At 36.5% G+C, this 13,125-nt stretch overlaps 1 protein-coding gene across 3 annotated transcripts in view; it reads right to left on the bottom strand.

Annotated features, from left to right (window-relative positions):
* The window catches only part of brinp1 (bone morphogenetic protein/retinoic acid inducible neural-specific 1), a 94,393-nt gene that overhangs the window by 31,323 nt on the left and 49,945 nt on the right, over positions 1–13,125 (bottom strand). For all 3 annotated transcript variants that reach the window (XM_026354023.1, XM_026354024.1, XM_026354025.1), the window contains one exon: positions 11,548–11,717. In XM_026354023.1, the coding sequence (XP_026209808.1) occupies positions 11,548–11,717 (170 nt within the window). The remainder of the gene's footprint in view (positions 1–11,547; positions 11,718–13,125) is intronic.

Genomic DNA, 13,125 nt, shown 5'->3' with positions numbered 1-13,125 from the left:
AGCAGCCTAGCTGACTTGATCTAATTGGTCACCTGTAGCAAACAACATGCTGCACTACCTATGCCTTTTTTAACTATTCGCTTGTATGGTTGACTTTTCTAATGCATCTGCTGTCCTAAATAAAACACCAATCAAAATTACATTGGGACTCTTGAGCTTGACAGAGTATAGTATCTGAAATACAATAAGTTTCATTCTGCAGTCAACAAGGGAGGCAAAGATTAGGTCGTGACGGGGAAAATGCAAGTTAGCATTACACTAAGCAATGCAAATGGAAACAGTGTAATTGAAAAATAGACAAATTATAACTGAGCACTGTGATTTATCAGTGCTAATTGTAGACCTTTCATGACATCAATTGTTAGATAAATGTCATATGACATCCTTGTGCCTACTTATGTGTCTGATTGTGGATTAGTTTTTAGTCAAATGAAGGGTTGTTCTTTTAGTTTCTGTCCAAATCATTTAATGTTGTATCACTTACAGGTTACCATGACAGCACTGTGTGAGATCCATCTGTATCACCATACACTGTACTCACTGAAAATACAGCAAACAATCCTTTAATTAATTTGCACTGATTGCATCTCTGTATATGAAAACCATTAGTTGGCTTTAGCATTGCAACTCTGTGAAAAGGAAAACAGAGAAATCATCATTGTGTGCATTAGGTATCACCCTTGGATGTGTTTCGATTGTGTCAGTGGTGCAATAAAACTACTTTTTAACAAGTTCATTAAGATTATCACGGCAAATGGAGTTCTCATTATTTCTATTTTTTTTACTTGTCATGGGAGCAGTGTTCTCATTTCTGCTTTCAAACCATACTGAGAGGGCTATGTTCACAAGAACCAAACCTCACATTATACCGTGTCCCCAAGATGCATTTTGACTTGAAAGCCAGGAAAAAAATAAAACGGTGGTTTTGACGCTATGTGAGATAAGGAAAACCAGGGAGGAAGGCAATAAGATGGTTGAGCGGGACAGGGAAGAATAGTGTACAGTTGAACTGTCTTCATTACGTATTGTCTCTGCTGAGCCTTGCTAATCTGCCCATCACCTGCCATTCTCTTAATGACTTGCTATTTCTGGTTACATAGAAATGAAGAGACATGCTCCTCAGTAATTCTCCAACCCTTATAGTGAAAGATCTCAGAGGACATTTTTTTTTTCTGCCTTGCTCATATCACATTACATATGGCTCCAGTATTACTGTAAGTCACATTGCAGGGGTGATGCTAGCATATTTGAAGAATGCTGTACATGTGCTTGTATTAGCTGTGTGTCTCTAGGACTGAAATGAGCAATCTTGGAAAATGTTTAGAGGAGTCAAATGTGAAAGTCATTTTAGTGTACCTCATTTGTTTTAAGTGATACTGAGAAATTGATCGACTTTGAAGCATTATTAATTATAACTGTGGCACTCAAGCACATTAGTCAAGCAACACTGCCTATAAAATGTGTCATGCTTGCTTGTGGTGAATGCAAATAAGATGTAAACTACTCCAAATGTGGCTACTGTTGATGACAAATATCTGGGTCACACTGTATACACGTTAAATTTCCCTTACCTCGCATTGGGGTTCACGTGGCTGGAGTGTGAAATGACAAACAGGAAATAGGATAGTATGACTGTGGCTGCTACACTACCACCACCCACAGGGCACACTGCAGTGTCATCAAGAAATATGCATATCAAACGCTGCTGTAAATCTACCCAGAGTATCTGTATGGATAGGTGACCTTGTGAGGAATGAGCTAAGCATACTTCCTAGAGATGTGTACTTGCACACTTCATGCATGAATGAATGTCCAGTACACACGGCACAGTCAGACGCGTGCACACTCATATACAGTCATCAGAACGTTCAAGGACCTATACAGCATCCAGTCAGTTTCTAATCTTACCTCTTCCTGCATAATCACACCTTTCGGAAGGAAGACAGTCACTCGTAAAATTGACATTTTCTTTCCATTAAAACACTCCACTGGGTATCTTATTTTCATTCCTAAATGACCCTCCCTCTCTACTGGAGTCCTAGCTTGTAGCAATCAGGTTCAGCCACACAAAGACAAACAGCCATACGCCATTTATTTCTATCAGCAAGGTGTGATATTGTTCACAGCAGGAAGATGCCACTATTTGTACTGACAATATATGTTTCTGCTGTAGGACCGCAGTGACAAATAATATATAGTATCTCGATAAATACTGTTACGTCCTTATTATTAAATGATTTAGCCCTCAAATAAAATAATTTCTAAATGTTAGTATGGGGAATTGTGTTGCTGTGCACCTCAGTGACTGTATGTGTGGTACGTAAGAAAAACTGAAATATGATTTACGAATCATAAAAAAGTAAAAACAAAACGATAATACCTCTATGTTGAATGCATTGTGTGATATTTTTCTGTTTAATAAAAGAACTGTGATACATTCATAGAGATAAATCATGTACAGCGTGACCCCCCCGTACTGTACGATCTCATTAAAATGTAACCCCAGGCCAGCTTGTTCAGTGCTGTGGTTTCACCATGTTTGTTTGTTTGCATAGACATGTATTCCTGCACGCTGCTATAGCTGCATATGAGTGGGGACATTTGACACAAGGAGATAAAAAAAAACATTTTGTTTCATCTACAGATGTCTTCCATACATTTTAGCTGCTATGCATGTGCATTTATTCTTTACTTTTACTGTACTAAGTCCACATATAACTGTAGTTTAGTTGTAGTTAGTTTTTCAATACGCATCGTGTGTTTTAGCAGATTGATTTTTTGACTCATTTTGACTGCAACTTGATTTTGTTTAACAATAAAATCAGTTAGTGCTTAGGGACCGATTTAGCATGTAACTTTAATAGCACTCTATAATGTGTTTTCAGCATTCGAAACGTTGCAGCTTGCACAGCATGTGCAACCTGTAGGAGTCCAATAACAATCAAACAATTGTTTGTATTTCTCAGTGATGAAAAAACAACTGTGTTTATAATGGGAAAACTTTGCATTAGCGCTTGCACAGATGTCTGATGTCGTCAAAGACTGATTGTTATATGTCCTGCTGGCTGCCCTGATGTTCACGTACTGTTCTGCTGCCTCATTAGTAGTCTGATAATGACACAGTTAATCAAATAATGCTTGTTAAAATTATACACAGCATAAATTGTGTTTTGACATACTGTATGCAATGTTTTAAATGTAGAAGCTACACAGGTGAAGTAAAATAGATATTATTTTGAATATTTTATTACTACACTTCACTAATATTTACATATTGGCTTTCTGTAACTGCATGATTAAAGACACACAGTGTACAGCGATTTGGTTTCTAATTTTCCATAAATGTAAATTTAACATATTTTATATAAGGAACAGATGAAGTGTTGTTTAATTTTGAAATATTTTCTACAATTCTATGATATCATGTAAAGAGCCGTACAAAAGTTGGTGGCAAACTTTGGTGAAGGGAGACAATTTCCACAAGCCTGTCTCTGATATATGCACAATACACAGCCATTGCTGAATAACATCCTTTTTTCTCATTAAAATCAAGTTAAATAGTTTGAAACTTACTAAATTACTTCTTCCTTTTTTTCAGTAATTTATTTGCCAGCGTGATTCTTTATAAAATTTTTATATGCAATCATTTCAGTTTTATCAAATTTTTATTCCAATGTATTTTTTGGCTTTGGTATAAAACTGCCTAAGTGGTTTGGATAAGTAAGTGCAATTTGTCTTTGATTTAAAAGGTCTGATCAGTAATTTGTGGGTATTAATAATAATCTAATTTTCTTTTTATGTTAAAACAGAGATCATTATAATATATTAAGATGACATAATAAGACACAACCTGAATCTGTAACCTGATATTTGCCACAGGCTGGTAATTATCCTTTCTGGAAATCCATCTTTGATGGAACAGAACATACATATGTATTTAATGTCAAGAAAAAAAATTTCAGCATTCTTATTCATTGCACCTGAGGGTAAGACCATATGCATACATTTGCTTATTAATTTTTGGGCATGTAGACGTTTGAAAAAAGTTTTTTTGTTTCTTTGATCTTCAGGTAGATCAAGAAAAAAATAGCATACTGGGAGGGTATACTACTTCCTGTTGAGTATTTTGTACACAATTATTCTTTTTCCTGTTCTTGTTTTTCTTTCTTTTTCTCACTTTTACAATGCAAGTTCGGATTAAAGTTATCATACAATTCAATTAGTAAAATTGTTGGAATTAATTTAAATACAAAGAAACATTTTTTAGTGAAAACATAATATTTCAAGCATGTGTGTTTTAATTCTTTATATTAAAATGCTAGAAATAAAGTGGGCGAATGAGTAAAACCTGTTTGACCATCGGTGTTGAGATAATCATGTAGATGAGAGATCATAGATCATAATTACAACTGCTTCACAGAATATTCCAGTGGAATAAAGTAGACCTGACTTTTAACCTGCTTACTTGCAGACAGGAAAAGTCTGCGGTATTGACACGTGTTTTCCATCCTGATTGTAAGGTTGCACTCCAAAGCAGGTCTCACAGCCATATTGAATCAATATTAGAGGAGCAAAGCCCTTGTTCTCTGTGTTTATAGATCCATGCCTTCTGCAGGACTTTGCTTCCTCTGCACATTCTGATCACTGTCTGTCTGCTGGCGACGTGACTGGGGAAGTGCAATTTATGCTGTCTTTATTTATAGTCTAGTGATACGAGAACGCAGTTTAGTGTTTTTTTTTTTTTTTTCATGTATGTGATTTAGATTTATTTAATAAATGATATTATCAAAATTAATTGACAATTAATTGAGGTATTTTATTTTATATTTCGTCAAAACTTGTTGCATATGATCTGCTACTATTTGCAGCTGTTTCAACACACCTCTACAATAGATTGCATAATTCTCGTGGTGGTGCTATCTGATATAATGATTATTATGTGCATAAGAATATTGCTTATAAAAATAAAGAATGTGATATCTAATTACTGCTTAATGAAGCAATAAGCCTATTGCTTCATTAAGCAATAAGCAATAGTGAATGAGATGCAGTGTAAAGTGCTTTGAGTACCAGTAAGCAGAGGTGGGCAATATCACTTTTTTTTTTTTTCAGGCACCATCACTATTCACGATTTTATCACAGTTCTTTTTCTCGTTGGCTATTAAGAGTTTTTTGCAAGTTACTAAACTTTAAAATCAAACTAATTTACCTGTTTGGAAAAATATAGACTTACAAGGTAACAGATCCAAGAAAGAAAATAAATAATAACTGACCAATAATAACGTTCAACAAACTGCCCAGTTTGAATGTTTTGCTGAATCTTGTCGCCACATTCAGACTACATCAGTGGATTGCTTGCGTTGGAAAAATCTTGGCGACTGGGTATCTTGTACCATGAATCATGAATTTTGAAACCCTCAACTTCCAGCTTTTATAGGAATCTTAAACACCACTGCATCATCAACATCAACATCACCTCCTTCCAGTGCCTCCCAGTCCTGTCATACAGCTTTTTTGCTGTCGCTAGAGTTGTTTGTTTTGGCTTTGTAGCCGCTGGCTATGTAGTTCTGGCTGATGCACTCATGTGGGGTCCTCTCACTGTTTGACTGTCAGCATACTCTTTTGGGTGCATTCTTATCTTTGCAATAGTTGCAATTTTTTAAAATGTATTTTTAACACCTCAGTGTTGTTATCAATCATACCACCCGCTACATTGCAGAATATGTAAGGTGAGGTACGCTGCACAGCTTGTTGGATATAGGCCATAGAACTGCAACTCATAGCATGTGCACTGTAGCACAGTGCTAACAATAAAAATGTTCTACTATTTTTGGTCCTCACTGTTTTGCACGTACAGGAAGACACAAAAGCACACACACAAAAACTTAGCTTATTTACAAGAAAGGACATTGAGATTATGCAAGAATTTAGGACTAATTTTAAGCCACTTATCATTGATTTACTTAAACAAATTACCACTGAGCAATTACACGTACACAACCTGGAGCTTTTAAGACCCCTGAGGCAGTTGATTGTTTTGGCATAAAGTGGAGCATTATAATGGATATCAACACTTAAACCAGTATGATTATGTACATTTAACCCATGCTACAAAGTTACATTACTGGTGCACTGCAAAGCCAAAAACATGCAAAATATGACTGAAGTACACAGCTACGCTTGTTTCATTTCACAGTGCAAACCTATTAATCTATCAAACAACTCATTACTCAAGTCTCAGAGGATGCAATATCTGAAAGGTGTAAGACAAGCTACCTTGCACGCCTGGGTTCCCATTACTTACCCACTCACTCGCCAATCTTTTCGCAGGCCTTGTCCAAACTCAGACAAAGCCTCACCTCTTGACATATGCTACAGGTCCATCAGTCTTGATCAGCAGATATGCAGTCCACTCAGCTTTGCAGTAACTCTGTGTGTGTATGTGTGTGCTGTATGGGTACGCTCACCACTCAACACCTCCTGCCTTTCCTTCTTGAGAAACTGACTCAGCAGCCACTGTCAAGTCTGCTTAATTTTGTCATGGTTGACTTCCTGCTACCTGGAGTCTCATCTGCCAGAGCCCCTTAATCCACTTGTCACTCACAACAACAAAAAGCTAGGAAGGTGCTCGATGAATTAAGGTGGAGCAATGCTGGATGTATGACAGAGCTGGATTGTAGGCTCTGGTGCAGGTGCACAGGCACAGGTGCTTGGCAGCAGCTGCGTGAGTTTTGGAGATTGGAGAAGCCAATAAATCCATCACAATGAATGAAGTCCATCACTTCTCCAAAAAAGTTGCAGTTTGTTTCATGGCAAATTATGTTAAGGACAAACACTAAAAGGCAATTAGCTTAAAAAAGAGCTGAAATGATTATATAGTATATAAGTACTAATACATTTACATCTTACATCCAATCTTATACATCTTGTCTGCCATTAGGATTTATTGCACTATTGTATACTTCATATACATCAATCCTTTCTATCCTTTAGAAACATTAACTAAAATTGTATGTCATCATACAGAGGTATATAGAGGGTATGTACTGGACATCACAGTCGCTGTATCAGTCCCTGGAACTCATGTTGCCCGACATTTCTATGTCCCTACTTTCGAAACTAGGAAAATACAAAGTAAAGCAGTAAAGCTTCTGTTTTTAGATTTCAGCTCTAGATAGAAAGATGTCTTCAATATCTTGTTTATCTATTTGTACAGTCAATCACACAGCGGCTCTTCCCCAACTTGGATGTGTTTTTTAAGTTTCTGCAGGCCACAGTTTTCAAAGTCAACACTGTCACTCAAACAGCTTTTGCCACTCCGTGGCAATGTAACTGCAGTGACTTCCGCATCGTGATGTCATGTGCATACCCCTCCGCAACTGTCAATGTAATAGAGCCACTGGCAAGACGAGCATTGGACTTGTAGTTGTTGCACCCCAGTAATCTGGGATGGAGACATGGAAACAGAGTTGGCAGGACTTTTCAGTCCGGAGGATGTGTTGTGATGTAGGGAGGAGAGTTAAGTTTAAATTAGTTTTTTTGGGTCCTTGTAGTCTGTGTGCATCCAGGATGCCTACACTCCTGATCTGCGCTCCAAAAATTAGAAGTTTGGTCAGAACTGTGTCAAACACCAATAAACAGAATTATGATATGATGTTGATGCGCACGGCATAAATTAAATTAGATATTTAAAATAGGTTAGAGTTCTGTTACTACACGTTTGATCTGAACTAGATACATAATCTTCTATTGCTTATAGATGACTGTACTGTAGAAATATAATTGAGTGGAAAATAAAATGCTCAAAAAACACATGCAGTATATGATATTCCATTTTTTAAGCCAGTAATCTTTATCACAGATAAGATTTGATCGACATTATTGCCACATTCACATCAAAATATCATGTTTGATGCTAATAATACAAAAAGTTAAAAATACCAGCATCTCATTCTGCATCATTTAATTTACTGTAAATAGCCTCATGAGAAGGAAGAGTCCTGTGTGTGGTTGGGACAAGGAAAGGATGTTGGTTAAGAGTAAAGAAAAATTGTGTTTTTGTTTAAAATGTATTAAACAAAAAAAAAAAGTCTAAACATGTTAATCAAACATTTTGGTGGAAGAAATCTGCTTTTTGGGAGGTTTTCAGAATCAAGATATTTGTATATTGTCATAATATTAACAGAAAATATACTGCAATTGCAATTTCAGACCTAGCCCTTGGTTATGTCAGTGTTTTTCAGTGCAACGTTTTTGCAGTGTAGTGATGATGCATTTCCTACAAAAACAGATTTGTGATTGCTGTTTACTTGTTTATAAAGGTAATTTTTTAGAAGATATATTGCACTGTGAAATTTTCAACTCATTTATCCATAGTACAGCAGTCATTTGCTTGTAGTGAAGTGCACACCAACACACTGTTGTATAGAAATGTACTATGTATATGTAGCATTACTTGGGTTTTGTTGCTGTTGCCTCAATATCATTATTTTTGTCTATGTGTCATACAGCAGTGATTGAGTATATTCAGGAGCAGACTGGGGCTGGAAAACATAAATAAATAAACAGCATATGGGTCAGGATACAACCTCATTATACTATTACTTGCCAAGTTAAATTTAGGTAATAGTCCATAGACGAACCTAAACAGACACACACAAGAGCTACATGTACAACACATTGGATTTTTATCACCTATAATAATTTCAACGCAGATGGAGTAGGTTCTTAAACAGGTCTATTGAATTTATGTAGTGATGATGCATTAATGATTTTTTTATGTCAAACTGACAAGCAGAATTCCATGAGGACTATGCCATTTAGTTTTATTCATATATTTACTTTAATATTATTGCCAAGGCTGTCAATTTATGGCAAAAATTGACAAATGGAAAGAATATATCAAGTTTAAATACAATGACTACCACAGGCAGAGTTTTACTGCCACTGCACACGTTTGTGCAGTTTAAATTTAATTTGCATTTGAAGCTTGTCTCAGCAACTATTTACTTGATACAGTATAGCCTATGACTAATTTGATTACATGTTTACTGTTTGCACTACAACACTGGACTTTATGATATTTTTGGTTCATAATATCATACAGACACAACAGTAATTTTTATCTACTGCACCCGTCAAGTGTCACAATTATTAAGGAACATTAAATGAGATGAATGTGTTTAATATGAATACATATAATATTTTAGTAGTCCTGTAAACTTGCATAATTTCCACCAGCAACACTAGCCCTTTACTTGTAGACCCTTTAACAGCTAGTAAACATTATGACATTTTTCAGTTGGCAGGACATAGCTGGAGGCAAAATCCGTTGAACTCATTAACTAACACTGAGTATCTTCTTCGATTCTAGCAACCTGAAGTTTTCCTTTGTTTTGCTTGCGGCTAGCACAGTGATGTTATCTTGGCGTAGGCTGCCAAAGGGTCTATACAAGGTCACTGACCTGTTTTTCTACTGGTCTGACCCCCTCCCTCATGTCTGGCCCCCATGAGGTCCATTGCCAAAAAGCTCAATTACCTTCCTGCATTTGGAAATCTCGCTCTTTTTTATTTCTCACCCACCTTATTTTCACATAAAAAATAACGTCACACCCTCCTCATTTGTTTAACAGTTCTTTTATGATTTTGAGCCTCATATTACCAGCACCACCTGGTCCTGACAGACTCACACTCTCTAGCTTTGCTAGCTCCTTTAGGCTGAAACTAAAGTCTTTAGGCCCCATGCAGTGTAGTCCGAGGGCATCTGGAATGGCTGAATTTGCCAGATTTCCTATAATTGAAACATATCTTGATGGAATAATACTATAAATGCAGTGATTGCATTTCACGAAACTCGATTCACACACAGTTGTTCTGGGATATCAGCGTCCCTTCAAATATACACGGGGCACAACAGAGGCAGATAGTACTTGCTACTTAACTGCAACCACGTTAACAACAAATGCTGTATGAGGAGTCACACTCGATTTCACTCTAACTATCATTACCTAGGTGCATATGAGCAAGTGTTGTCATACAGGTGGAATCATTATACTGACACTAGAGGTCTATTTCACTAATAGACACTATGTGGAGTTGTTGTGTCCAAGCTTCTTTTCAATAACTAGTAGTTTTAGGTGTTTTGATCTTAGAGATGCATTTTGGATTTGTATGGAACATATGGCAGCATGGTGGTGTAGTGGGTTCTCTCCTGGCACTACAGCTTCCCACCTCCAAAAACATGCATGTAAGAGTTAATTGGTGACTCTAAATTGCCCATAGGTGTGAGTGTGAATGGTTGTCAGCCCTGTGATAGACTGGCAGCCTGTTCAGGGTGTACCCTGCCTCTTGCCCAGTGGCAGCTGGGCTTGGCACCAGCTTTCCTGCGACCTTTCAGTGAACAAGTGGTTAAGGTTTATTTCTTTCATTACATTTTAATTCAATTCTGTGATAATTAACAAAGTTTGCACGGTTTAATTAATGGACAAATTTCTCTGGATGAAGTAGAACATTAAGCCCTGTTGTTTCTATTCAATTTATTTAATAAGAATAATCAATTGAGAAGGAACCGTTTTGTATTTTGTTAGTGTACATTTTCAGTTTTATCTCTGTATATTAGTTTAATGAAAGTCAGAAATAAACAATTCTTCTTAACGCTGCTTCCCTCTTCATGCAAAAAACAAAAATGAATACCCAAGCTAATGAGAGACTGATTTTCCAAAATTCTGGTTTATTTAATTTTGCTGGATGATATTTATATATTGCAGTTCCAAGTTTCCCCTGCTCACTGTCTACAGCTGATTGAGAATTAAATGAAATAAATAAATAAATGGCCACATCTGGGAAGCAGTTGCAGGCAGTGTGCTCACACACTTGTATTTTTTTTCTGCCATGATGAATATGCATACAAAAAATAATTGTGTTGCTTATGTATTAAAACTAATCTGTATAATGCTACTTTACAACATATGCTAATGTTAATTCATCGGGACGGACTTTCTCTCTACTTGTTTTTTTTTTTAGTTTCATGTATTTGTACAGTATAATACACCATCTGGTTCTGGAGAAAATGAAAGTAAGGTGTTTATTTTAATGTCAAAGCAGATGGTTTGTGTGGGCTACATTAGCTTTACATTTTCCTGATAGGCAACATCTTTCTAATAACTATTTTCTCCTACTAGAAATAGTGGAAGCAATACAATATTGTAGCTATAGTCCTGGGGGGACGGGGAGGGGAAAGTGTGACTTTGACGCCAGACATATTATGCGAAAAGTGATTTTTACATGACATTAACCATTAGGATCTTTCCTTTACTGTCAATATGTGTATGTTTGCCTATGACAGTAGATATGTGCCACTCCAGTATTTTATAGATATAAATCACATTATTAGTAAATGGTAAAGTTTGTATAAATACTGAAATGCAGTTGCCAGGGACTGTATTGGGATTACTCAAGGTACTGTCTCTAATATTACTGTTCCATGTGATATTGCATAAGGATTGTGGGTGTTTAAATGCACATTGTACATTTTCAACTTTCACCAACCTTGATAGCATTAGTAGAAATCTGGATTTCATGTAGCTTCCTCATCGTTCCGTCACGATCAATGAAGTACGACGAGGCCAGCTGATGAAGGGCTTCAACGTTCTGGGTAGCATTGGCAAGCTTCCTGTCCAGTTTGTTTTTGGCCAGGTACATAGTCAGTGCCTCCTCTCCTAGAGACAGCACAAAGGTGACAGAAATATGGTTATAAATATAAAGTATGTGATTAGTGACTGAGAGGAAAAAAAGTAAAAATTAGTGAGTCAAGTATGGTAGTATTTCAATTAAATAAATAATTTTTAGTTAAGGTGCACTGAATAAATAATGTCATGTACTGTAGATATCTTCACTTGTGAGAGTTGTCCAATTCAAGCTTATCTCAGCTGCGAATAGGATTCTTAATACAAAAGATAAGTCAGAGGTCTGAATACCAAGGCAAGCAGTTTCAGCTTGAGAAACCAGATGCCCCAGTTTCCAGGAACAGTCTCCATATTTGTTGCTTTATCCCCAGCTGGCACTATCCCCAGAAATGTCCACAGATTTACCTCTATTGGGATGGCATTATTTTCATGAGAGGTCCGGTGATATAGAATTTTCACCTCAATACCACACAAATTATATCCTGTGGAGAACTAATACATAACATCCGGTATCTTTTTTTTTTTTTTCAGCTACCCCAGGCATGAAAAACTCAGATGGAACAAGCAAAAACATACAAATAAAAAATAACATTACCAATCGTGGAGATTTAATTAGTGCCAAGAAATGAGAAAATAGGAATTGAGCAGCTGCTGTGATGTGGCACCTCCTGAGGAAGATCGTACCTGCTTATCTGTGTGGCATGTCCCTGAATTACAGCAGTTTAAACAGTTTTATTTTTTTCCCCATTTTCTTTTTTTTTCCCCATCTGGATGACCAACAAAAATTACTCATGTGCATAGTTGAATCTAATTACTAACCCTGTCTGGTGATACCGACACTGCCTGGAGAAGTGGTAATTATGCCTTTTTTTCTATTTGTCTCTTTTTTCATACTTTACACAGAAATGGTCGGTTTTATTGTTCCTGTGTTCTGATCACAGATCAGATATTTTAAAAATATGAATATTTATCTTACAAATCAACCTGACTGCACAAAATAAGCCTGAAAAAAGGTAATACTTCATGTTGACAGTTTGACAGTTTGTAACTTACTATCTATCTAACATAATTAACCCACTCTCCTGATGAGCCACTGTTGTTGAGGATGGTGTCATTCTTGAGATGTTCACTGTTAGACATGGATCGAGCTGAAATCATTAGTTGCCATTTCTCTTGTCATAAATGGAGTCCTTTGCCCAGGAATGAATACATACAACAGGGCACCAGACAATTGCTCTGGTTTCCATGTGACGTTTGTTTTTTGACACACTATAAATGGGTGAGCCACTCTCTGTCTCGCTCTCTACATATCATATTTATTCATCTTTCATTCCTACAAGCAGACACAGATTCATAAAATGCAAACATCAATTCACTTCCACAAGCTCACACAAACTTGCCTTCGAAGATTATTGTTCAAATGGCAAACCATATGCCTGGA

The sequence above is a fragment of the Anabas testudineus genome, chromosome 12 (assembly GCF_900324465.2).
Source record: "Anabas testudineus chromosome 12, fAnaTes1.2, whole genome shotgun sequence".
Taxonomy (NCBI): domain Eukaryota; kingdom Metazoa; phylum Chordata; class Actinopteri; order Anabantiformes; family Anabantidae; genus Anabas; species Anabas testudineus.
This window is presented reverse-complemented; position numbering and strand designations above follow the sequence as displayed.